This window comes from Balaenoptera musculus, chromosome 6, assembly GCF_009873245.2.
Source record: "Balaenoptera musculus isolate JJ_BM4_2016_0621 chromosome 6, mBalMus1.pri.v3, whole genome shotgun sequence".
Lineage (NCBI taxonomy): Eukaryota > Metazoa > Chordata > Mammalia > Artiodactyla > Balaenopteridae > Balaenoptera > Balaenoptera musculus.
The window spans coordinates 102,783,994-102,810,647 of NC_045790.1; the positions used below are offsets into that span (position 1 = coordinate 102,783,994).

General features: G+C 36.9%; 1 protein-coding gene across 6 annotated transcripts in view; it reads left to right on the top strand.

Moving 5' to 3' along the window:
* Positions 1-26,654, top strand: part of CNTRL (centriolin) — an 86,176-nt gene that overhangs the window by 27,223 nt on the left and 32,299 nt on the right. For 3 of the 6 annotated variants that reach the window (XM_036856005.1, XM_036856008.1, XM_036856006.1), the window contains exons 8-19: positions 433-489; positions 2,602-2,721; positions 3,709-3,937; positions 5,290-5,399; positions 7,380-7,574; positions 12,148-12,301; positions 13,515-13,735; positions 17,159-17,335; positions 20,471-20,605; positions 23,783-23,928; positions 24,534-24,741; positions 25,469-25,648. In XM_036856005.1, the coding sequence (XP_036711900.1) occupies positions 433-489; positions 2,602-2,721; positions 3,709-3,937; positions 5,290-5,399; positions 7,380-7,574; positions 12,148-12,301; positions 13,515-13,735; positions 17,159-17,335; positions 20,471-20,605; positions 23,783-23,928; positions 24,534-24,741; positions 25,469-25,648 (1,932 nt within the window). Of the gene's footprint in view, positions 1-432; positions 490-2,601; positions 2,722-3,708; positions 3,938-5,289; positions 5,400-7,379; positions 7,575-10,066; positions 10,189-12,147; positions 12,302-13,514; positions 13,736-17,158; positions 17,336-20,470; positions 20,606-23,782; positions 23,929-24,533; positions 24,742-25,468; positions 25,649-26,654 lie in introns of those variants that run through there. The other 3 variants (XM_036856009.1, XM_036856010.1, XM_036856011.1) reach the window with 2 other exon arrangements.

The window sequence follows — 26,654 nt, forward strand, 5'->3', positions numbered from 1 at the left end:
GTAACATTGAAGGAAAACTTCTGGTGGCCATTTAACCTGTAATAGTCCCCCTCTCCTGCCACCAACGAATGTTAACTTTAATATTAATGTTATTCATTGTCTTTTTGCAAGTTATTTAAACTCCTGGTCTTGTTTCCTCATTTTTAAAATGAGGATGATTTACCTGTCCTGCCAGCCCCACAGAGTTGTGAGGACTAAGTGAGGTTATGAATGTGAAAATGATTTGAAATGAATCAAGCTAAGTAATGGAAGGTGGTAAATATGAAACTCCATTAGAATGATGATGAAATGTGTCCATGTAAGAATAATGCAGGTATTAATAACCATATCTTCCTAAGGTAAGTTGTCAGTAAAGAGCAGCTTATGTTGTTATAGCCTCACTCTCTAGAATTCTCCAGGTGATGGTATCTGTTTGCTTCTTTCTCCTTTTAGCCCTTGTTTTGGTTTCTTGCAGACCCTTTTCTGCTGATTCTTTATTCTTCCTTAAAGGTAGTTTGTTCAGGACTGAATTGTATACTGTGTTTTTCATGGTTTGCATGAAAACTTGTATTAATATCCTTATGTACATTTTAAGTTTTGAAACTGGCTTGCCTTTTGAGAAATGTGCTTGTGTGTATGTATAATTTTTTTTAATGATTGTTCACATAGGAGAGTGAATTTGAATGTGGGGGAAAGAATTTGTATCATTTTTCCTATTGGTAAATATGTTAACTGCAGTCAGCTCTTGATTATCCACAGCTAATACTGTAAACTAGCCTACTTTCCTGGGCTTTGACTCCCAATTTGCTCCCATTTATGCATTTCTTCAAAGGACATTTATTGAATGCTTACTATATGCTAAGCCTACTGCTGTAAAAAACACAAAGGTACTTTAAGATGCACAGAGTATTCATTATTAAAGTTGAGCCTTGAACAACACAGGGGTTAGTCCACGTATAACTTATAGTTGGTCCTCAATATCCTTAGTTCCTCGGCATCCACAGATTCAACCAACCACCGACTGTCTAGTACTATAGTACTTACTATTGAAAAGTATGTGTAAGTGGACCTGCTCAGTTCGAACCCACATTGTTCAAGGGTCAATTGTATTTGCCTGCGGAGACCAGTCCCTATAGCCTCCATGGTTCAGTCACATTTGCCTTTGTTTGTCCCTGCTGCCACTGATCTTTAGGGAGAGAAGCCCAAGATTAGTTGACATTGTTGGTTGTGAGTTGCCTTCTGGAGACTCAGGGACTTGTGAGCATTCAGTGAAAGCATCAATGTGGGTAATGTGCTTGACACCCTGCAGCAGGACATCGAAGGCAGTGTAGTATAATAGAGTGTCGGATTTGAAATCGGGAAACTTGGAACTGAACTCTGCCTCTTCCACTACCAGCTGTGCAACTGGACAAGTTATTTAACCTCTCTGTACAGCTTTTATCATCTCATAGGGTAGTTGTGAAGATTCAGTGAGATAGCGTATGTCAGATGCTTAGCATGGTGTCTGGCATACAGTGAGTAGTCAGAATTACCTGTTATCCAGGTTAGCCTTACTTCCACTCGGATGGATAATCAGGAGGTGACTGAAAGCTAAATCGTGCACGACTTTGATTTCACGGTCCTTGTAAAATGTTCATGTTTGTTTATGTTTTATTTTCTTCAGCTTGCATTTTTATATTAAAGAAGTTTTTCTGCATGCCTTTTTTTGTCTGGTATCTATTGTCAGACGCTGGGGGGAATGAAGAAGCAGAAATCACTTAGTGGACCTTTGAAATGAACTCAAGGGTTGGTTTAGTAGAAAGGGGACTGGTACTGGTAGTTAATAAAATATTTAACTTCTGCCACTAACCTAATTATGTAACTTTTGACAAGTCAGTTCACCAATCTGGGACTCAGTTTCTTTATTTATAAATTCAGAGGGTTAGATTAGATGATTTTTCTTCTAGCTCCTAAAATTTCTAAGAATAACTAAAAAGTTGTAATTACAGTAGGATTACTTTATTAAAAATTTAATGTCCCATATTTGGATCTGATTGAGCTTATTCACATCCCTTATCCTCCATTACAAAGAATAATGTTCAGAACACTTAAAACTGAGATGCCATTAGCCAAAATACTACAGCAACATCAGTACAACAATTAAAACCAATCTCCTACTTTCATCCTTCTCACTCCTTCTAATTTCTTAGTAATAAGTGTCAAATATCATTTCTATCCATGATTTGAAACTGTCATGAGTCAGTTAAATAAATTAGTACCAGTTATTGGGAAATCAGGAAGCAGGTACTTAGTAGACTAGTTACTTAAAAATAATTGATAAAGAGTTATTTTCATGTTTGGATAAAGCAAATTTAAATGATTTTTAAAACTTTTGTTCATTGTATCCTGAAATAACATATAAACTTCAAAGGTCTTTTATGTGATCTCTTATGAAATGATAATTTTGTATTTCATTCTTTGTAATACTTTAGAGTTAAGATAAAATGCTCTTAATGTTATTCTATTTGCTGTGAGATTTTTAAAAATCTAATTATCAGTTATGATTAGAACTTGCCACACCACTGTACCTTTATACTAACTTACTGAATCTATGTGTTGTTTCATATCAAATTGGGCCAATAGCTAAGACAGAAGACCATGGAACTAACTCGAGCATGTCAGAAACAGTACGAACTGGAACAGGAATTGGCTTTTTATAAAATTGATGCTAAATTTGAGCCACTAAATTATTATCCATCAGAGGTGAGTTATTTTGATTTCGTAGTAATTCACAGTTAAAGCCAGCATAGAATGGGGCAGGGGAGGGCAGGGTGGTGGAGATGTTCAAATGATTTTATCAATAACCACTCCATGTTTTTCTTATGAAGATATCAGCAGAGTATTTTGGTTGAATCTGTGAATTATTTGGCTCAGTGAGGTAGAGCAGTGTCCAAAAGAGGGTAAAAGCCCCGAGAGGATATTTGCCCACAACCATATTCGTAACCATAAGCAGCCCTTCTAATCCTCAGTTACCTCACTCAAGAGTGTGGTTGATCAGCTTCCTTAAATCCAAACCTCCAGGAAAAGTGCACTGCCTGCTTCAGTGACCATGGAATAGACATCTCCCTACATTGTTTTTTCAATAATCAGTGGGTTCACTATTAGTCAACCATTATTTGTACAAATACCATAAATGCCACTGCAACAGGGAACTGTTTAACTTCCAAGCTCCAGTCAATATCATGTAAAATAATATATGATAATAAAATATCATATCAAATATGATTTAGTAAAAATTTAGTATTTAGTAAATACTAAATACTAAATTTTTACGAAAAATTATTTTAGTAAAAATTCAACATTTAAAATTTATTAGACTGAGATTTTACTTATATGTCAGCCAAGAAACCAAAATAAAACATGTAGATTTCTGATTTGAGAGATACAGCAGTGCTAAAAACAACAACAACAACAACAAAAAACACATAACTGTAGGCACTTCCTTAGTCAATCCAGCTCACTCTTCGAGGATAGGAGGAGTAAGCCTTTTGAGACCATTTTTTGTTCTAGTTCCTTTTTAGTATATTAAGAATAAGATAAAAGAATTATATACATTTTTTAACTTCTGTGTATGTAGGATTACTATTTAGGCAATTCTGTGATATATTCTTCATTAATATAATGAATAATGTCACTCGACTGCATAACAGTTACTTATTAATTCATAAGATTTATTTATTTTGTTTTTAGTATGTTGACATTGATAAAGCCCCAGACGAAAGCCCTTACATTGGCAAATCCAGATACAAGAGAAATATGTTTGCCACAGAGAGTTATATTACCAATAATGCCCAGCTAGTAGAGATCAAGAGGATGGATCCAGATGAAGGGGAACAACTTAGAAATGAACATGTGAACTTGAGAGCCCATATGCCACTGGACACACAACTGGAAGACAAAGAAAACAAAATAAGTGCAGGTTAAAAAAAGTTACTTTAAATTCTTTAAAAATACAAAAGAATTGAATATATAAGCAAATTTTGTTTTTTAATTCTTCTAGTTAAACATGCTGAAGTTCTTTATTATATTGTTGTTTGCATGAGACGTCTAAAACAAAAGCAGCGATTCATTGAGCAGATTATTTTTTAATGATTCCTTTTATGAAGAATGGGGTTTTTGACCGTTATTTGATAGCAGCATGTCCAAGGGCTCCAAGAATGCTTAAATTTCGTCCTGCGAACAGGTGCTTCTCACCATTGGACTTACACATTGACAGGCATAATTAGTAATAATTGAAGCAAGTAAAGTTATTGATTCCTATACATGTCGCCAAAACCTAAAGCAGTGCTTTGGGTAAAGCCGATCAGTGCACTCTCCTTAGGCTTAGGCCTGAGGCTGGCCTCTGACTCTTCTTGACCTGTCCCGCACTCCATCTCGTCAACCGCCCCCCCCCGCAAGTCATCTAATTCAAGGAATCTTACCACTTCCTGGCAACTCACAAAGAGGAAGAAATCAGTCCAAGGGGACACTTAGAGACCTTCCAAGTGGCAAACTTTGGACACACTTCCCCACTTATCTGTATGCATATGGCGGAAGGAGAAAGCAGACCTGAGTTCATTCATCTCACTAGTAATCATGGCCCATTATGGGGATCTCAAGCAATGAGATTAGTGGCCCATCTTCTCTTGGTTGGCAGCTAAATGGAATACATGGAAGGCCAATAGAGGTTGACTTGGAAAGGGGAGAAAAGAGGCCGAGTTGTCCGTGCCTGCATATACTATACGCAAGGCTCTGGAAGGGGAAAGCGAAACTAAATCACACCAGCTTCAAGGGGCTCATAGTTTTATAGGAGGCAGGGAGGGAGAGAGAAATCAGGAATTTGAGGTGGAAAGTCACTGATTTGGGATTACCAAATCAGTAGTGAATTTCTTGATATTGAATCCCATCATAAAGCATTTGCCTCTAACACAGGTTTTTGTTTAATACTCTAAACCTAATTATAACTTAGTGACATGTAAGCACATATTTACAAATAAAATCCTTATTCTTTCAGAAGAGTTCTTTAATGTTGGGAGTATCAAGTAGAGCCTCTTTTATGTTAGGAATTTTACAAATAAATGGATCAATTATAGCTCTATGGCATATCATGAAACTATTCTAGAGATTAACTAATAGAGAGGAAAACAATCATAAGAAATTACTTTTTTTTATTCCTGTGTTGTATAATTGCAGAATTTAATTGGAGGAAGTTATTGCTAAGAAAAAGGTAGAAATTTGAGAATTCAAGATTTTTCTTGTGTGTGTCTGTGTGCATGGTTTTTAAATTTGCAGCACAAGCTCGACTATCAGAACTGCATGATGAAATAGAAAAGGCAGAACAACAAATTTTAAGAGCTACTGAAGAATTTAAACAACTGGAAGAAGCTATACAACTTAAAAAAGTAAGTAAAAGTAAAGCTGCATTGCTAAGAGAAAATGCCAAAAATGAAATGTGTTTCCCTCTTCATAACCGTGTAAAACAATCTGTAAATCAGTGCTGCCTAATTAATTACGGAATAACAAATTTCAGAGTCAGATATGGTTCTAGCATTTTCCAATTTCATTTCCTTCCATTCAGGATGACATCCTATTAGCATTTTATAGAATGTATAGATACACGTTACTTAACCATTTATGTAAAAAGATATATTCGGTCTACTCTATTATGAAAGTGTCCAATTTACCCAGGGAAGCTGCTTCCTAATATATCTCTCCTAATTTAATTAAGCACTCACCACCTTTAAGATCCTGGAACCTAGATTAAGAGCCAGAAAACACCTCTACAATGAACATTATTAAACATGAGCAGCAAAAATATAAATGATATAAAATATGGTATACAAAAAGATGATGTCATGAAGAAGCAAGCAGCTCAAACCCATGATGTAGTTGCATAGGGAGAAAGTTCAGAAAAGGAAGTATTTTGACATTTTAGTTTTTAAGTAAGTAAAAGGTTTTAGTTATTTGCAACTTTTAAAAATCAGTATTTCAAAATTGTGATGGTAATGTATTCATACCATAGTAGGAAGAAAAGAAGGTGAAGTCCAAATTATATATTCTTTTAAAAAGGTAACCCTGTGTTGTTAGTTTCAAATTATTTAGTAACTAGAAATTGATTCAAGTTTATATGGCAGTTGCTGACTGAGCTGGGCCCTGAGTAATGAAAAAAACAGATGTGTTCCTCTCTCATGGGCAGGAAATAGGCAAAAAATAAGTAAAAATAAGTTTAAAAGAAATGTATAGTTAAACAACATAAGTTCTAGGGGGGAAAAAAAAGAAAATTAGGAGAGACAGTAAAGAGGATGTAGATTGCCACAACCCACAAAGGCCTCACTGAGGAGGTGACATTTAGGCTGAGACCCAAAGGATGAAAAGGAGCCAGTGAGGCAGAATTAAGGGCAAGCATATTCCAGGCAGAGGTGACAGTGTGTGCAAAAGACTTCAGACTAAAGATTCCTCTGCAGGGTCAGGGAGAGTATAGTGGAAGATGAGGTTAAAGCTCATGCCAGGCATCATAGGCCATTTTAAGGGGTTTGAATCTTATTCTGAATGTAATGGGAAACCTTTGAAGGACTTTAGGTGGTAGCGTGGCTGATCCTATTTGTATTTTTATAAGGTCACTCTGGCTACTTGATGAGAGTGAAATGGGTTGAGAGAGATGGAAAAAATGGAGATGTGTACATCGGTTAGGAGGCTGTTGTTTAGTACAGGCAAGACATGATAATGGCTTGGACTACAAAGGTGATGGTGGACATGGAGAGAAAGAAGACTAGGTAAAATCTGGCAGTAGAATTGACAGGACTTAAAGATGGATTGAAAATGGGAGATGAGGTGGATGGAGCTATTAAGAATGATTTTAATAATTAAGAATGTTTTATAACAGTACTGGCGAAAGCTTTATATAGATAAATTGGTAGAAGTAAATAATGTACATAATTTTTAAGTAAATGGATGCTTACAAAATGTGCTTGGAAAAAATAGTTATTTTAAATGAGTAAGTATAATATAGCCTAAATTTTTCATTACATTGTCAATTGGCTTGATATTCTAATACAAGGGTAAGTGCTATATAAAGTCAGCTACCATTAATATTATGGTTATTATTATTAATAATTTATAAATTGTTTATACTAAGATGACAACTTCATTTCTACCTGCTATTGTTTTATAAGCTTTTATAAAATAAATTTTCTACATATAATAAGGATAAAAGTATAAGATATGAATGGAGTGCCTAGGTATCACCTGCATTTTACTTTTATTATAAAAAAAAAAACAGAGCATGGAATACCTTTTTAAATTGTACTAGTTGTTTTCTGTAAATTTGTAAATCAGTGTTGCTGTCCTCTGTTAATTGTGTGTTGGGGTGTGGGGGGAATTAGATTTCAGAAGCGGAGAAAGACTTTCTTTTCAAGCAGTTGAGTGGTAGGATACAACTTCTAAATAAATTACGCCAAGAAGCTCTGGATCTAGAAATGCAGATGGAAAAGCAAAGAGGAGAAATTGCTGAAAAGCAGAAGGAGATCAAGGACCTGCAAATAGGTATTGATAGTCTGGATTCCAAAGACCCAAAACATGTAAGTAAATGAAGAGATCTTTGGCTTGTTCTATGGGGATGAGCATATTGTTCTTTCTGGGTATTATGTCTCATCATTTTTAGCCTCAGAGTCCTTTCTGAAAATCTCTTTTAGTTTGATGCACAAATTTGAGTGATACATATGTTTATATGTGTGTGTGTATATATATAATATGAGTGTATGTATGTGTATTATATATATACATATGTATGTATATACATACACACACACACATATATATAAAGTGTGTGTGTGTTTAAAACAAAACAACCTAGGGCTTGATGGAGGTAGCTTTCAGTAGAACAATTGATGAATGATATATTTATTTTTTTTAAGTAATTGAATTTCATTATATTTCAAATCAAGAGAAACCTGCTCTAAGGTGCTCTCCAAACCTCTTACTCTTTCTCTCTCCTTGTTTTATTTTCTTCTTTCTTAACAGCAACGTGGCAAGATGGGAGAGCTGAGGGGGTTCAGAGTCCTTTTTCTACCTCTTCTTTAATCCTTTATGCAAATATTCCACTAAAGCTATTTGTTGTTTCATATTGGTTTTTTTTTGTCCTTAAAAAGAAAACATTTCTCTAGAGTATGTCTTCCTAAAATGTGGCCAGAGGTGGTCAGGTGGCTGGATGATGGAGTTAGGTTCTTGTCTCTTTCTGTCTCTACTCTGAAAAGTCTTACTAATGGTTTATATTTTAGCCAATATTTGTAAAATAGAAGTAAGAATATTTCCTGCATATTTTACTGGTATACTTTGAATAATAAGGTTATTTAAAAAAAAAAAACTTTAAAATCTCTGGATTATGAGAAACCATAGAATTTAACATGGTAAAGACAATGCACTATAATTGCTTTATGTACTTGACAAGTTATTTAGTTATCCCTTTAAACATTTTAGTAAAATATCATAGATATTTTTTGGAGGCCAGCTAATTTTGACAAAGGGTGACCATATCATCACAGACATAAGGTCTTTTCTAACAAAAGCCTAAGACTTAGTATTAAAATTGAAACCAAAAGTAGTCTTGATTGTCTTGAAGAATTTTCATTACATGAAAAATTAGAGATTTTAAATAATATATAATATGGTCTATGATATCTTCCCGTATCATATTTATTTGTTCAGAAACCTACCACCCCATGTAAGGCCCCTGAGGACAGGAACTGAATCCCCAGGGGCCAGTGCTATGTTTATGAATGCTTGCATTAAGGAAAGTAGGGAAGAACTGGCCTATAGGCACTACTCAAAGCTTCTTTACTCCCTCTTGTAGTTCTGTGATCTATGAGTGTAATCAGAACCTAGATTGTCTGTTTGCTTTCAGCTTAGTACTGTGATAGTCTTGGCATACAGGGAGTCTAATACACACTGGATTTCTGTAAAGAATTACATATAGAAAGGAGTTAAATGAGAAGTAGGAAAGGCATCCAAGTTTTGAAGGTAGTCAAAATCAATCTGTAATAGTGGAGATGAAACATACAAGCCAGATTTTGAAGTTCCTTTTCGGTATTGTTAAAACTCCTGAAGGTTAGTTCTTAGGGTTACAGTCTTAGTCTGAGCGCCAGAGGATGTCTCTTTTTAATTTGTTCACCTGGAAGGAGCATCTTTTTCTAATTTGCACAGTCACCTTAATGCCTAGTATTAGGCACCCCATTTTAGGCTGCAAAATGTGAACATTTTAGCAAGAGGGAAAGAATCAAGAACGGTATTCTGCATATTTTTCTGCAGATACAGGCTTTTATTAACTTTTATTATTTAATCAGATGAAGTATCTTTCTGAATAGCAAATAGAATTTAAAAGTAAAAGCTTGAGAGATTAGGAAACAGTAAATGACTGAGATATGATGGAAAACAAGTATGTTAAGTGCCAGTGATGTGTCTTGCATTGCACTTGGTTTTAGGCACATATGGTGAGGAACTTTATTTTATTACAGCATCCAAATGAGATTGGTGACTTTTTAAATTTGCATAAGATGAAAATATGATTTAGAAAGATTAAATGATTTCCCAAAGTACCCCTTTTAGGAAGAGGCAGAGCCTCACAAAGGAGTTACAGGTCTAAAGAGATTAATTATTTTTTAAATTAGCTCAGAGCCAAGCCTGGTCAAGTTTTCAACAAGCATAAGCATTTAACTAGTTTTCAAAAGGAAAAGGTACTATATAAAAATCAAATCCCATTTTAGTTCTAGAAAACACAGTCAGAAGCAGAAATACCACAGGAGCAAACATAATAAAGGAAGATTTGTATACCTGTTCCCTATCTAGCAGTGCTCTATGGGAGCAAACTGTATGCTAAAGGCAAGTAATCTGTAGTAATCTGTTGCAAAGATTGTGCGTGATTGGCCTGTGGGAGCTTCCTGTGTTGTGATTTAAAGCGCGGAGGGTGTGGCCTGCCTGCAGAGGCTGCTTGTGATTGGACGGGCTGGGCTGCCGCTCAATCTCTGCCAGGAATGTGGTTTGAAGCGCTGGGAGGTTAGAGGCTCAGAGGCGTTTACAAAAATGCGGCTGTCAGAGAGGGAAGTGCACATGAATTTCAAGACAGCATTAGAAAGCGTTCCGCCCACAGTTCCTCTGTTCTCAACGGCTCAGTTTTAACAGGACAAATTCTAAATTAAGGTATGATCATTTTTTCTCTCTGTGTACAAAGGATTTAAAGAGGAGGAGGAGTGAGAGATGTAAGTTCCTGTTTTTACAATACCTCTATTGTGAGCTCCATGGTAGTGAAAATCGTTGAATCTACTTTTGCTCCCATGTGTTTAATGCAAATCATTGGTGTATTGAGCTAATTTTTTGTCCTGCATGTAGAGATTTCAGTGGAAGTTTTAATGGTGAATTTTTAAGATTTATTGATGCAGATATGAGTGTAGAACTTTTTGAAAATTCTTTCTTGAGCCATAAAAATCCTAAATTTACTTAGAATTTAAGGTTTTATCTGCAGTTACCTTTTCAGAAAGACTTCAGATGGGTATTTTGGGAGAGTAGGAGAAGAGTTTTGAACATCCATCACGTTTTACCAGTAGTAAAATAAAAACCTTCCAATCAAGCTGCCTCTCATTTATTCTTCAGAAATGAAGAGACTTTCTTTCTTGTCTTTGGAGGCAACAGACATGTAAAATTGAGAAGTGTTCTTTTATAATCAAATTATAGTCTTAGACTTGAGACTCGTGGAGTTCGTTGTTCAGACTAATATAGTTCTTTCTCCTGGTAACGTTCTCTTGATTTATTATTGTTCTGTTCCTCTGATCCTGTGGGGGCAAACTAGAGCTGCGAGGGTGTGATGTGAGTGGGAGGGCACAGGTTCTCTGGGGAATTATTTTGTCTCCATATGAACAGTTGCTTAAGGAGACCTGGGCAAGTCATTTGATGGATCTGAGATTCAGTTTTCTCACATGTAAAAGGAAGAGTTAGACTAGGTCATCGGTTTTCAGTTTTTTCCCCCAGCGCACCTGAGAAATACAATCCAATCCTTTCAGATAACAGTAGCTCCCTAAAGCGATGACTGTCAGGGTGTGTGTGGGTGTGTGAAAGCTCTTTTCCACCAGGGGCATATGTAGTGGTTGCAGGTGTATGTAGTGGTTGCAGGAGTGTGCCTCCATAGGGCCCTCCATCTTGAGACTCACTGGGCTAAATGGTCTTCGAGGTCCCTCTCAACTCCCAGTTTATGGAACTTAAAAACAAAATGTTTCTTTGCATAAGGAGTTGAAAATAAACTCGTTGAGGACACGGGGAGGGGGAAGGGTAAGCTGGGACAAAGTGAGAGAGTGGCATGGACACATATACACTACCAAATGTAAAATAGATAGCTAGTGGGAAGCAGCCGCATAGCACAGGGAGATCAGCTCAGTGCTTTGTGACCACCTAGAGGGGTGGGATAGGGAGGGTGGGAGGGAGACGCAAGAGGGAGGAGATATGGGGATATATGTATATGTATAGCTGATTCACTTTTTTATAAAGCAGAAACTAACACACCATTGTAAAGCAATTATACTCCAATAATAAAGATGTTAAAAAAAAAAGAAAATAAACTTGAATTCTAAGGAAGTATTTATTTCATGTCTCTATTTCCCCCCAAAAACCTTTTTAAAAATTATGTTTTTTAATAAAAAGTTATTGTCTATTATAAAATTTTTTAGCTAAAAAAACTTATTAAAAATCTCCTGTAATCTTTCCACCCAGATATAACCTTTGTTAACATTTTAGAATATAGCCTTTTCCTATGGATATATGTATATATAATCAATTAACTTTTTGGAAACCTTTTTGGAAAGATACATTTTAGTGCAGTGCAAAGAACACTGAAATTGGCTACATTACCTACTAGCTGTTACCTGGGAAAAATCACTTAACCTTCCTGAGCCTCAGTTTGCTCATCTGTAAAATGGAGATGATTTCCACATCAAGTTATCATGAGGTTTAAATGAAAACTACTCATGTGAAAACAACAGTGTCTGACACAAAACAGATGCAAATTGTTACATTTTCTTTTCCATTCTTCCCTAGAAATGTTATTAAGGATTATTATTTTTATAAGAGTTTAAAGAGTTTGGGATTTTAATTTTTTTTTTTTCAATTCAGTGCCATATGAAGGCTCAGAAAAGGGGTAAAGAACAACAGCTTGACATTATGAACAAGCAGTACAAACAACTTGAAAGCCGTTTGGATGAGATACTTTCTAGAATTGCTAAAGAAACTGAAGAGATTAAGGACCTTGAACAACAGCTTACTGAAGGTGAGAATTTAAGTATGATTTAAGGTAAATCAGATTCAGTGTTAATAAAAGACAAATAACAGGCATGAATCCAGATATTAGCTGAATATGCTTCAGCTGTTAGTACTAGTATTTGATAGGGAAATATTTGCAGAATACTCAAAAATGTTTAATAAAATTTAAAATTTTTATTTTAGTTTTCTTGGGTTGATGTCCTAGTGAGTCAGGTCACTATAGCAAGAAGTCCATACATGATCATGATAAACTCTGGCATATGATTGTCTTCTTCTAAGGCCTAAAATCTTTTGAGGAGAGAAGAGTCCGTTGATATCAGGCATTCGGTGTCTGGTTATAAGGAGACTATAGAAAGAATTTTAGTATCATTTTTGCAGTGCAAATTTAAATTGTGACATTGCTGGGAATTCCCTGGCGGTCCAGTGGTTAGGACTCTTTTGCTTTTACTGCCATGGGCCCAGGTTCAATCCCTGGTTGGGGAACTAAGATCCCACAAGCTGCACAGTGTGGCCAAAAAAGAAAATTTTTTTAATAAATAAATAAATAATAAAAATAGATCTTCCACCCATTTTAAAAAATAATTTTAAAAAAATGTGACATTGCCATAATAGTGGAAGAGGAAGATAATAGACTGTAGTGATGAGAGCCTTGGCTTGTGGTAAAAAGACCCCAGTCCTTGTTTTGCCATTATCAGCTGTGTTACCTGGGACAAATTATTTCTGTCACGATCATTAGTTTGGGGGAAGATTAAATGAAATAGTGTTCATAAAGTGCCTGGACATAGTAAGTACCCAATATATGGTTTGTTTGTTTTTTTAAGTCTTCAGGTTACAGGTTAATGCTGCTAGTCTGGGATTTGACTTGGTTTTGTTTTGTGTGTCCAGCAGCAAGAACTGTTTTGTTGCACATTTTTCGTTATTTTATTTGGAAATCACTACTTTAAACTTTTTATAGCATGTATTAAGCATTTCATAAGCAATGCCAATGAGTATACTATTTTTATCGTCTACCTGCTTAATACTCCTGTACCATGGATAATAGGGGGGAAAGCTATTACTATATCTTGAAAATGAAAACTAAGATAGTAGGAAATAATTGGAAGCTTAGAATTTCATTCTTGGCTAGTAACAATAGCTAAGGAGACTAAATGCAGTAATTATGTATCTTGAAAGCATTTTCTTATATATATTATCACCTTCCCTTTCTTCGTCTTGCTTAGGCCAGATAGCAGCAAATGAAGCCCTGAAGAAGGACTTAGAAGGTGTCATCAGTGGGTTGCAAGAATACCTGGGGACTGTCAAAGGCCAGGCTACTCAGGCCCAGAATGAGTGCAGAAGGCTACAGGATGAGAAAGAGACATTGCTGCAGAGACTGACTGAGGTCAAGCAGGAAAGGGACCAACTGGAAATAGTTGCCTTAGATGCAGAAAATATGAGGAAGGTATGAATTGTTTCTTCTTGTCTATTTTCCTTACCTTCAGAAGTAGATGATGTCCAAATTAAGTTAGTTAAGGAAGTTAGCAACAGTGCAATTATAAGTGGCAAAAGTGTTAGGAGCTATTTAGTGTTTTGGGGTTTTTTTTCCCTTTAGTTGTGATACACTTGGAAGCGTTATTTTTCCCTTACTAAGAAAAGGAAGGTTATTTTAGCTGAATTTCTATCCCTGAAAAGTATTGTGATCAAATAACTCTAAAGAATAAGAAATTATAGCTATTACAAATACTGTATTAGATGTTCATATTTTGTTATTTGTGTAGCAAAATTAGGCATAACATAATTTTTCTTATTCTTGTTGCTGTTACTTCATAATTGTAGTATTATTTTACAGATAACAGAACAGACACAGCATTGTAAATTATACCCTTCCATGCTTGATTTGTTGACATTCATTTGGAGATTTCACTTGCTCTGTTTTAGTTGTTTGGTAAACTTTACATTGCAGGAGAACCCAGATTCCCAAACCTCATCCTCAGTAGGGCTGGCTTCGGAAATTTGAATTAATTTGTTTTAATGTTATGAAATTTATCAGACATATAAGAATATCAAAAATATTTAACACCATGTACTCACAGCTTAAAAACTAAAACATACAGATATATTTGAAAGCCTCTGTGTACCCCCTCCCAGAGGTAGCAAAATCCTGAATATGGTTATTATTTCCCTCTCTCTCTTCTTTTATTATATGTGTATCCATCTATAAACAATATGTATTAGAGTTTTGCATAATTTTAGGATTTATATAAAAAGTACATAGTGTATCCTTTGGCTACTTCATTTCTTCCTTCATGTTTATGTTTTTGAGAATTATGCAAGTTGATACATGTAGCTCTACTTTATTTTTATTGATGTATATAGCATCCCATTGTATGTGCCTACCACAAATTTATTGCTTATTCGTTCTCCTCTTGGGGGATATTGAGGTGGTTTCCATTCTTTTGCTATTACAATATTGAGAGTGACATTCTTACACACACCTTGAGCATGGGGACTGTGTTCACAGTGGAACTGTGAGTCAGAGTGTGCGTGCCTTCTCAGTTTCACTAGATATTGTCAGATTACTGTCCATAGTGATTTTGTGAATTTCTGTTTCCCCCCAGCAGTGTGAAGGGCTACCATTACACCACATCCTTGACATCACCTTAATGTTATCTAACTTTTATTTTGTAAGCCTTAATTTTGAAATAATTTCAAGCTTACAGGAGAGTTGCAAGAATAGCTCACTATACCCTCCATTCAGAGTCACCAATTACTATTTTGCCACATTTGCTTTATCTCTCTCTCATATATAATTTTACATGATTTTACATGACTTTTACAATTTTTTTATAATTTTACATGATTTTATATACATTTTTTTTTTTAATTAATTTATTTATTTATGGCTGTGTTGGGTCTTCGTTTCTGTGCGAGGGCTTTCTCTAGTTGCGGCAAGTGGGGGCCACTCTTCATCGCGGTGCGTGGGCCTCTCACTATCACGGTCTCTCTTGTTGCGGAGCACAGGCTCCAGACGCACAGGCTCAGCAATTGTGGCTCACGGGCCCAGTTGCTCTGCGGCATGTGGGATCTTCCCAGACCAGGGCTCGAACCCGTGTCCCCTGCATTAGCAGGCAGACTCTCAACCACTGCGCCACCAGGGAAGCCCTATATACATTTTTATATAAAATTTTTTAGGGGTAGACATCGTGCTCTTTAGCTTCTAAATATTTCAGTATGTGTTTCATAAGAACAAGGACATTTTCTAAGATAAACACAGAATAAAGATCAAATTCAGGAAACTTAACATTTTGTCAGACTTAGTGTTTGCCAATGTGCTGAGTTTGAAATGATGTCTTTTTATTATGAAAATTTTTACATTTACAGGAAAGTTGAAAGAATAGTTCATTGAGCATCTATGTGCTCTCTTAGATTCAACAAATATTTTTCTATATCTGTTTTTTTTGCTGGGTCATTTGAAAATTGCAGATGTTATGACACCATCCCTTCAGTACATATCTCTTAAAAATGAGGACATTTTCCTACATCAGTGCAACACCATTATTATACCTAGGAAAATTAACAGCAATTCCCTAATATCATCTAATATCTGAGCCATATTCACATTTTCCCAATTGTGCCAAGAACGTCTTTTATGGCGTGTGTGTGTGTGTGTGTGTGTGTGTGTGTGTGTGTGTGTGTGTGTGTGGAGAATCCAGCTGATAGTTCTGTAGAGTGTCCCACGTTCTGGATTTGTCTGATTGTTTCCTCATGGTTTGTTTAACTTGTTTCTCTATGCTCTGTGCAAAATTGTGTCTTGTTTTAACTGAATTTTCACTTGATTACTGGAGAGGTTAAGTACTTTTCATCTGTTTATTTGCCATTCAGTTTTTCTCTTCAGTGAAATCCCTATTCATATTCTTTGCCCATTTTTTCTATTGGATTGTCTGTCTTTTTCTTAATGATTTGTAGGAACTTTTTATATATTCTGGATATTAATCCTCTGTTGGTTATATGTAGCGTCTGCATTTTGGACAAGCAACCCATATGATTCAGGTGCCAGGTGGTCTTTGGATCACTTACTGAGAAACTCTTCTATAGAAGTTCTTATCACAGGATTCTCCTCTTTAATCAGAATAGTTTAATCTGACTCTTCAAGATCCCAAATAAACAGATGAAAGCTGCTATAATGTTTAATCATAAAAAAATAAATAGGCTAAAATGAATCAGAACTGTGGTATGCTAATCAATAGGTACTTATATTCCTGTTAACACTGGTTTAAGTTTCTCTGTCATCCTTAATATTAGAGAGTGCTAGTCCCATTTTGTTCTTCTGATAAGTGAACATACTATGGTTTAATAGGAAGAGTGTAGGCTTTGGAGTCAGAAATCTCAGTTCATATTCTGACTCTGTCCTTTTTTAAGCTGCACAGCTCTGTGCTGTTTACTTAGATCTTCATTCTCCATTTCCTCGTCTATAAAACGGGGATAATACCTTGCCTTACACAGTTACTGTGAGGATGTAATTAAATAATGAATGTGAAAACATTTATTCCAGTGTCTGAAGGAAAATAGGCCTTAAATTTTATCCTCCTCTCTTTTTTTCTTCTTATGAATACATAAGACTCGTTTAAAGTATCACACAACTGGTTACTTTGGAAAACATGTTGTAGCTTACTGATTTTTCTGATTACATTTAGTCAGTGTTTTTGTTTTCCAGCCTGGATTCATACAGCCTGCAGCTTCATCGTATTGCCAGTGAATACTCTCTGTGCCTGGCCAGCACTGGCTGGCCAGCATTTGCTTTAAGTGCTCAGGTTACTTATAATGACTTGCAGGTGCTTAAGCAGCACAGTGAGGGTTCTGTACTTAAAACACTGAATCCTTGCAGGAGCTTGCAGAGCTAGAAAGCGCCCTTCAGGAGCAGCATGAGGTGAATGCATCCCTGCAGCAGACCCAAGGAGATCTCAGTGCCTACGAGGCTGAGCTAGAGGCTCAGTTAAAAATAAAGGATGCCGAAGCCAACCAGCTCAAAGAAGAGTTGGAAAAACTAACAAGGCTCAGCCAAGTAAGTAAGAGCACAAAGCCATCCAGAAACCAAGTAGGCTGGGCCTTAACATAACAGCTTTCCTTTAATTTAATGTAAGATTAAACACTTTTTAATATAATGTATGTGGAGTGATGGGAAGAGCACATTTTTGGAGTCAGACATTCTGAGCTTAAATATGACCCCTGTGTGAACATGGGCAAGTCACTTCATGGCTCTGAGCCTCTGACAAATGCCTCATCATCTGTAAAGCAGGTTATGGTGAGGGTAAGTGAGACAATGGACCTGAAAGCACCTAGCAGTTGGTAATCAATAAATTCTAGTTGTTCTTTCTCAAAACAGCTTTAAGAGACCTCTTTTAAGTTGATACTAAATTTTACTTTGCTACTTCCTGTTCTGGTTGGATGAAATACCCACTAGTTTAATTATACTTGCAAATTAGTGAAATAGTTATTCATCCAATAAATACTTATCGATTGGCCATTAAGGGCCAGGTGCCATGGATGCTATAGGGAATAGCACAGATATGGTTATGTCCTTGTGAAGCTGACAGTCTGGTAGGTGAAACAGGTGTCGGAGAAAGAAAACGATAGGGTTCTGTGCCGGGGGAGTGGTGGTCAGGGAAGACTGCCCTATGGAAATGGTGTTTCAGGCGAGACTTCAAGGGGAACTAGGATTTGGCTGTGCAGAGGGAGCAGAGGTGAAAGGGTAGAGGTAAGGGATGTGTTCTAGGCAGAGAGGCAAGGAGAGAGAGCTTAATGCATTTGAAGTGCTGAAAGTATGCCTCCAATATGCCAGGAGCGAGAAGAGGAGTAGGGAATGAGAGTGAGAGATAAGGGCAGAGAGGAAGACAGAGGCCAGTTATAATATATTCTTGATCACATTAAAATACACTTTTGTTTAGCTATTAGCCAAATGGGTTGCATCTTCCTCCAGGAAGCCCGCCCTCTCCTTCTGTTATGCCTGCTGAAAATCTGGATTCGGGACTCTACTTTGATTTTCCTTTAACCTGTGCTCAGTCAAAGCATTTTAGCCTGTGTATGAAATCATCTGTTTAGATTGTCCGTCTCTCCTGCTAGACTCAGAGCACAGTGAATGCCCAGATTGTAGATGCCTGTTTCAGTGCCTGGCACCTGAGGAGGGTCAATAGGTTCTAACTGGATGAAAGTTAAATAAAATAAGATAGTCTGAAACAGGCACATGAAAAGATGCTCAACATCGCTAATTATTAGAGAAATGCAAATCAAAACTACAATGAGGTACCACTTCACACTGGTCAGAATGGCCATCATCTACAAATAATATATGCTGGAGAGGGTGTGGAGAAAAGGAAACCCTCCTACACTGTTGGGGGAATGTAAATTGGTGCAGCCACTATGGAGAAGTGGAGGTTCCTTAGAAAACTAAAAATAGAGTTACCGTATCATCCAGCAATCCCACTCCTGGGCATATATCTGGAAAAGATGAAAACTAATTCGAAAATATACATGGACCCCAATGTTCATAGCAGCACTATTTACAATAGCCAAGACATGAGAGCAACCTAAATGTCCATTGACACATGTATGGATAAAGAAGATGTGGTATTTATACACAATGGAATATTACTCAGCTGTAAAAAAAAAAAATGAAATAATGCCATTTGCAGCAACATAGATGGGCCCAGAGATTATCATACTAAGTGAAGTAAATCAGACAGAGAAAGACAAATATCGTATGATATCACTTATATGTGGAATCTAAAAAAATGATACAAATGAACTTATTTACAAAACAGAAATAGACTCACAGACATAGAAAACAAACTTATGGTTACCAAAGGGGAAAGGGGGGAAGAGGGATAAACTGGGTATTTGGGATTAACATATACACACTACTGTATATAAAATAGGGAAACAACAGGGACCTACTGTATAGCACAGGGAACTATATGCAATATCTTGTATTGATAATAACCTATAATGGAAAAGAATCTGAAAAAGAATAGATATATATATTTGTATAACTGAATCACTTTGCTGTATACTGAAACATTGTTTTAAATCAACTATAATTTAAAATTAATTATTTTTAAAAAATAAGATAGTTTGAATCCCAGGAATTCATGTAAAATGGCATTCATATGATTAGAAAAGGATATAAAATAGGCTTATTATAGTAATTACATTACTTTGTGTTCCTTTACTTATTAGATACCAAATGATATCAAATGACCATTTGCCAGTTGTCAGTGTTATATTTCTTAAGAGTACCAAGTTTTATAAAACTATAGTTGACCTGATCAGAGTGTGGAAAACAAGAGGTTGGGAAGGAAACAATTAAAATAACAGTAAATACATATTTTTAAATAATAGTAAATACAATTTCTGGATGGCATCGTCTTTGAAATAAATTTTCTTCTTTCAAAAGTTTTTAAGCCAGCCCTTACTGGCTTAAAATCCATTGTCTTTTGTACTTTCATTCTCCTTTATTTTTTTTTCTTATAAGTCTTGACAAAAATATTACAGCAACCTGGCCTTTTCACAAATTCATATGGTATTGAAAGGGACATTCCTTTCCTTGCATCAGGACTACCAGGATTGGTCTTCAAACCACACATCGAGATTGTGGAGCATAACAGATCTTCTCTCTCTGGTTTACAGATCTATGATTGGTACCCTTTAGTTATATGAAATCACTTGTGATGCTTGTTAAATGCAGATTCCTGGGCCTTGCCCTAGAAATTCTGGCCCATCAAGTCTGAGAGGGAGTCCAGGCATCTGTATTTTTAACAGGTGCAGCAAGTGATTTTGATGCAGGTATTTGAGGACCACAGTGTGAGAAATATTGGTCTAAGGGAAAAGGGAGCAGTAACTGTTGAATCACTCACAGAGCTTTTAAAGGTAGGTATTTAGGCTCACTCCTGGAGATTCTGAGTTGGTGTATCTGGGCTGAGCTGATTTCGATGCTTGCTCTTCCTTAGGTATTAATTGTTTAAGGAGGCATGTGAAAAACTTACCTTGGGCTTTTAAACTTGGGGGTACAAATGTAAAACTGAGTTGTTATAAAACCAAAGCTGCCAAGGGATTGCATGTGTATGTAAATTTATTTATGCCTTATTAGATCATAAATTATTGCTATTTTACTTTTTTGTATCATTGCTTCCTATGGCAATAGTTAGAACAATCAGCTGTTCAAACAGAACTAGAGAAAGAAAAGCAAGCCCTCAAGAATGCACTCGGAAAAGCCCAGCTCTCAGAAGAAAAGGAACAAGAAAATAGTGAGCTCCGCACCCAACTTAAACAGCTGCAGGTAGAGACTTATTGGCTCCCAATACATTCTTATATGGGACACCCAAAGATGTTGCCATCTTTATGTCAGACACTTCACAACCTGCTGTTACATGTAGTAAGCTACTTGAGTTATTAGAAAAAAGGAATTCTGGATGGGATAGTACCGTAGCCTCTGTTGTGATCATTTTAAGATTATTAATATGCATATCCTTTGTGTTGTTATTATGGTGCTAAGAGATAGAGGCAGTGTCGATAGTAAACAGAGAACACTAGGTAAACTCATGGGGGACAGCAGTACCTTGCATTTCCGCTGGAAGCGGCATTGTTACCAGACTGAGCTAAAATTATCAGGTTGATGCATTCTTCTTCCACTGAAATATCTTTGCAATTATCCAGGAATTTAACTAGAATGAGTTGCAGTAGAACTTCTTAATTGTAAAGTTTTCAATCTCCTTCTCAGAAGGAATGTCATTAAAAATGCAGCCATTTTACATTTATGAGAGTTTTCTTTGGCAGACTATTTTTATAGCTATTGTCACAATAATCTGCCCAACAAACTGCCCGAGAAGCAGGTGGACAGGATTTTCCAGGTAATTAAATGCTCTCAAAGAGGACACATGTCTGAACAAACAAGTATCTGGATCAACATGCAGGTTTCCAGATCTGTGAGGTCAGGGGTCACTTAGCTGACCGAGGTGGCAGCTGTTATACTTCACCAGAAATCAAGGGGCAGAGTTATTGTGGTTTGGGGGAAGGCTCCAAAAATGCATGTACGGGGGTTTGTGACAGATAAGACTAAACTCACCCAAATTCTCTCTCTCTTCTTCCAATGCCTTGAATATTTTTTTCTCAAAGTTTAAGAAAATCTAGTTACCTAGAATTTAATTTTTACTGCTATCATTTCAGCTTCTGAAGTAAATATAAAAGATATACATATTTTCCATTCCTGTGTGTGTTGTGTGTATATATTGGGTGTTCACTGGATTATTATTTTTTATTTTTACCTTGGAGATTTTCAAATAATCACAAAATCAGAGAGAAGATAGCCTTATGCCCTTTTGTTTACTCAGCTTAAACAATTGTCAACATTCTGCTGTTCTTATTTCAGTTAATCCACATTTTTTTTTTGCTGGAATATTTTAAAGAAAATCTCGTACATCTTTATTTCAACCATAAACACTTCAGTACACATCTATTAAAGAAAAGGACTTCAGGGGTCTCTCTCCAAGGTAGAAATTGAGGTCAGCTTTCCAGAATGCTGGTCCATGCTGTAAGACTCTCTTAGTTGGAACTAGGTCCTTTGGTTACTTGGCCTACTGACCTCCTGGTGCGGAGTACAAGTTAAACTCACTCTACATTTATCTTTGTCAGAAATCATTTAGTTGCAGTGAACCAAAACCTACTAACTCTAGCTCAAGGAAGGAGACAGGCAGCTTGCTGGTGACCAGAGCTGCTCTGTTAACCTTCCAGGGCCTGTGCGGCTCTCATTTCTCTTTCTCTGTCTCCCTGGGCATTGCATTTGGCCCAGCATCAACCCCAGCCCCGAGCTGACATAACTTTACAGGTCTAGCTCTCATACAGACTTGCTGGACTGGATCTTGGTTCACATTTTGGAGAGGGAGAGAACTTGTTTTCTGGCTAATCAGTGGATTGGCTGTCCTTGGGTCAGATCACCTGTGGCCAGGATTAGAAAGTAGTGCAAATATGGGTGCCTCAGGGCAAAGGGCAAGGACGGTTTATGGATAAGAGACTCCAGGTGGATAGGCACGTTCATTGCAATGCTAATTCTCCAATTTAGTTAACAGTGTTAAAAAAAAACAAAACAAAAAACCTAATGTTATACCAAGTTTGAAGAAAATCACTTAAGTAGAATATAGGTATTCAGGGGAATATAGTCAATAGCTTAGGACATAGAACTATTTTTCTGTACAATTTAGGGAAATTTTAGCAGTTTCTTTTTACTTAAAAGAGATACTGTCTGGATTTAATTCTGGGGTCTAGATATATTCATTAGTTTCTTGGTGAAAATATCCTAGCATATAACAAATACTCCCACAAAGAATTGTAAGCTATTAGAGAACTTCAGTATTAGATGTTCCATTTTTCAGTTGATTGGCAGATAAAGCTGAGTATTATGGGAAGGTGTTTTTGTTTTTGTTTTTTCTAAGTTTGAATTATGTATATTCTCAAGCATATACAAAAATAGAATACTAAAATGAATCCTTATGTATATATCACTCATCTTCAACAGTTTCAACACATGGACTATCTTCATCTATAACACATGGCCAGTCTTATTTCATCTATAATACCCTCCACACCTCACCCCTCACACTTGTTCACACACTGAATTATTTTGAAGTAAATCCAAAACATCTGATTTTATCTGTAAATACTGTACTATTGTATGTATCTCTAAAAAATAAGGCTTTAAAAAAGAAGCATAGGGTAGTTCCCTGGTGGCCTAGTGGTTATTAGGATTCCGAGCTTTCACTGCTATGGCCCGGCTTCAGTCTCTGGTCAGGGAACTGTGATCCCACAAGCCACGCAGCATGGCCAGAAAAAAAAAAGAGGCATAAACATGGATACTGTCGTTACACCTTAAAATTACAATAACTCCCTAATATCGTCAAATACCTTAAGTATACAAAATGTTCAAATTATAAATTTTTTAGAAGTGTTATGTTGGAATCAGAATCCAAATAAGGTGCACACATTGCATTTGGTTGACTTGACTCTTGTGTCCTGTAATCTATAGTCCTGCTCTTTTTTTTCTCTTTGTTACATACTAAAGAAAACCAGGTCTTTGTCCTGTAGAGTTTCCCATAGTCTAGATTTTGCGGTTGCATCCCCATGGCATTGATTAACATGTTCTTATGTCACATATGGAGGCTTATTTAGATTCAAGTTATTTACTCTTTGGCAAGGAGACAGTCTTAGGTAGTGTTCATACGTACTTCTTTTTTGCATCACATCAGGACACATCATAATGCCTGTTTGTGTCTTTTGTGACTTCGGATTAATCAATAGATTCAGATATTGTCGGCCATAGTGCAAAGGGTTTTTAAAAAATTGGTAAAGGGAGTTGACTGGACTGTTATATGGTAAATAATATGGGCTGTGTGTGTGTATTTGGGTGTATTTGTTATTTTGTTTTGGTAATTTTTACCCCTCTCCATTTTACCCCCCTCCACAGGATGACAATAACCTGTTAAAACAGCAACTTAAAGATTTCCAGAATCACCTTAACCACGTAGTTGATGGTTTGATTCGTCCAGAAGAAGTGGCAGCTCGCGTAGATGAGCTAAGGAGAAAACTGAAATCAGGAACTGGGGAGATGAGGTAATGGAAAGTCAAGACCTCCAGGTAGAGAGTGGGCTGAGTTGTGAATGTGGGGTTCAGTGATGAAATCACCTTTCCAACTACTGTTAATGGCTGAGTTCTTTTGTAAGGTTTCCCTTTTCCCTTATCATATTACCATGATTGATACACAGATTGCTTAATTCAAGTTGTCTGTCACTGATTTTTTTAATCTTTTATACTTTTTGGTATTTAATTTAAAAAACACAAAGGTTTTACGAGTAACTCATTCTTGAAAGCTTACTGCAGATGGTCAGGAAGTAGAGTCACATTATGCATTTTAAATAGAAAACAAATATCAAAAGAAAACTGAGGCTAATTTGAATATATGAAATGGCCATTTATTCTTTGAACACACATTGTTAGCCTGACAGGAGCCTGTGCTTTCAGAGTGGCAACAGTCATTTAATAAAACAATGATTTGCACTCAGGAGGTGCACAGTAATTTACTACGGATTGACACCAGTCCCATTCCTCACAACTTCTTTTACTTCTGCACTAATGTTACCGGCATGTTTGCACCCAGCATCCAGCATCAAAAATAAAATGTCACACTTATACCATCTTTCTTTTTCCCCCCTTACCAGAATCCATAGTCCTTCAGATGTCTTAGGGAAAAGTCTCGCTGATTTGCAGAAACAGTTCAGTGAAATCCTTACATGTTCCCAGTGGGAAAAAGAGGAAGCTCAAGTGAGAGAGAGAAAACTCCAAGAGGAAGTGGCTCTGCATCAGGAGAAGCTGGCCAGCGGACAAGAAGAGTTCAGGCAGGCCTGTGAGAGAGCCCTTGAAGCAAGAGTAAGAGAAGGGCAAGAGGCAGCTAGAGGGAAGTGTTTAGAAAACATTCATATTTTCCAGCAAATTACAGTGCTTCCTTTCTCATGTAAATACAGCGTAGGGAATTCCTGGGTGGTCCAGTGGTTAAGATTCCTTGCTTTCACTGCCCAGGGCCAGGGTTCGATCCGTGGTTGGGGAACTAAGATCCCACAAGCGGCACAGCCAAAACAAAAGAAAGAAAAGAGTGTCTGTTATGTAGATTATACCTTAATAAAGGTATACCTTTATAAGGTATACTTTATTAAGGTATAATTAATAAAGGTATAATTTTTTTAAATACAGTGTAATTGTTGTTAGTTTCACTCCTAATAAGTCAAACTAGGTGTGACTAAAATTCAACTCTAAATGTGGTTACTGATGTCAAAGTCAGGCTTCTTTGTGAGACTGTGTTTTCCTTCTTTTGGAAGCAAGTGAGAGATGTTTCTTAATGTGCAAGTAGATAATACAACATCGCTAGAGTGTAGTATAGTGCCAGAATCTGAGTTTTTGATGTAATTATTTTAATGATGAGGCAAACATTAAAATGGATCCTAGAGAACAGTTGTGATAAAGCCATCCCCAGTAACTCATTAGCACAGCATTTTGTTTTACTCTTTAGTAAAACGAAATATAATTCTCTAGAAGGTTTTTATTTTGCTCAAAACATATTTTGCTTAAAAATCATCTTTGAAACTTGATTTCCTCACAGATTAATTTTGACAAGAGGCAACACAAAGCAAGAATTCAGCAGTTAGAGAATGAAATTCACTATTTACAAGAAAATCTAAAAAGTATGGAGGAAATCCAAGGCCTTACAGATCTCCAACTTCAGGAAGCTGATGAAGAGAAGCAGAGAATTCTGGCCCAACTCCAAGAGTTAGAGAAGAAGGTGGGCAAGACTGGGAAAGAGACATATGAGTCCCCACTGCCAGGGTCCTGCTCCCAGCAATGGGGCAGCTGAGAGGGGTGTGATCCACGGTCACCTCTGGCTGCATTGCTGGCCCAGAGGTGGACCTGACCTAGGGAGACCTAGATGCATGTCATCGAATCAAGAGCCTGAGACAAGGGTGCCATGCTAGATGGAAGCAAGAGAATTGGGATGTAAAGAGTGACTGGAGGGTCAGTTAGGTGGGGCTTAAATGCTATTGGGATGAGTCATGCTGACAGGTTTTCAACCTTCTTGATAATCCCAGTGCATTAACCCCACCTTTTCTGTGTGTTAGGCTTTCCTGTCTTTACTTTCTTCCTTGTCCAACTTAAATTCCATGGTCTCCCATTATCGCTATTTTTTGCAAGTATCCTCAAATCCCTTGCTCTTTTCTCCTATCTTCTATGACAAAACTGCAGCTATCTGCTTTCTTTAGCCCTGCACCCGTGGCTAAGTATTCCTGAAGGAAAGAGTCACCCATCCAGGCATAGCGGTAACACTATAAATGTTTGCCAGCCTCAAATGGGCAGCATTACCCTTTTCTCTGGTAAGCTCACTCCCTTGCTGCATGTTTCGTACCTTCTCACGTCTCACACCTACCCTCTCCCTTCTCCCAGCCCCAGTGAATGACTGGCTTGATGCTTCACTGAGAACCCATCAGTTCCCAAGTATTATTGAGTCTGCCTCCAAAATCTCTCTGGAATATTTGCACTTTGTCCTTCTCCAGTGCCACCACCCTCATCCAGCCATCATCTCACTTCTGGACGACTGCTGTGGCCACCTGACAGTCCCCCACTTCCACTCATGACCTGCTCCACAGAGCAGCCGACACGCTCTTCCAAAAACGTGAATAGGCTCTTGTCAGTCCCTTCCCATCTCCCCTTCTCTCCAGCAGCTTCTGTTGTCTTTAGGATAAGGACAGAAATTCTTCAGCCTCTGAGCCCCTGCATGATTTGCCTCTGTTGAG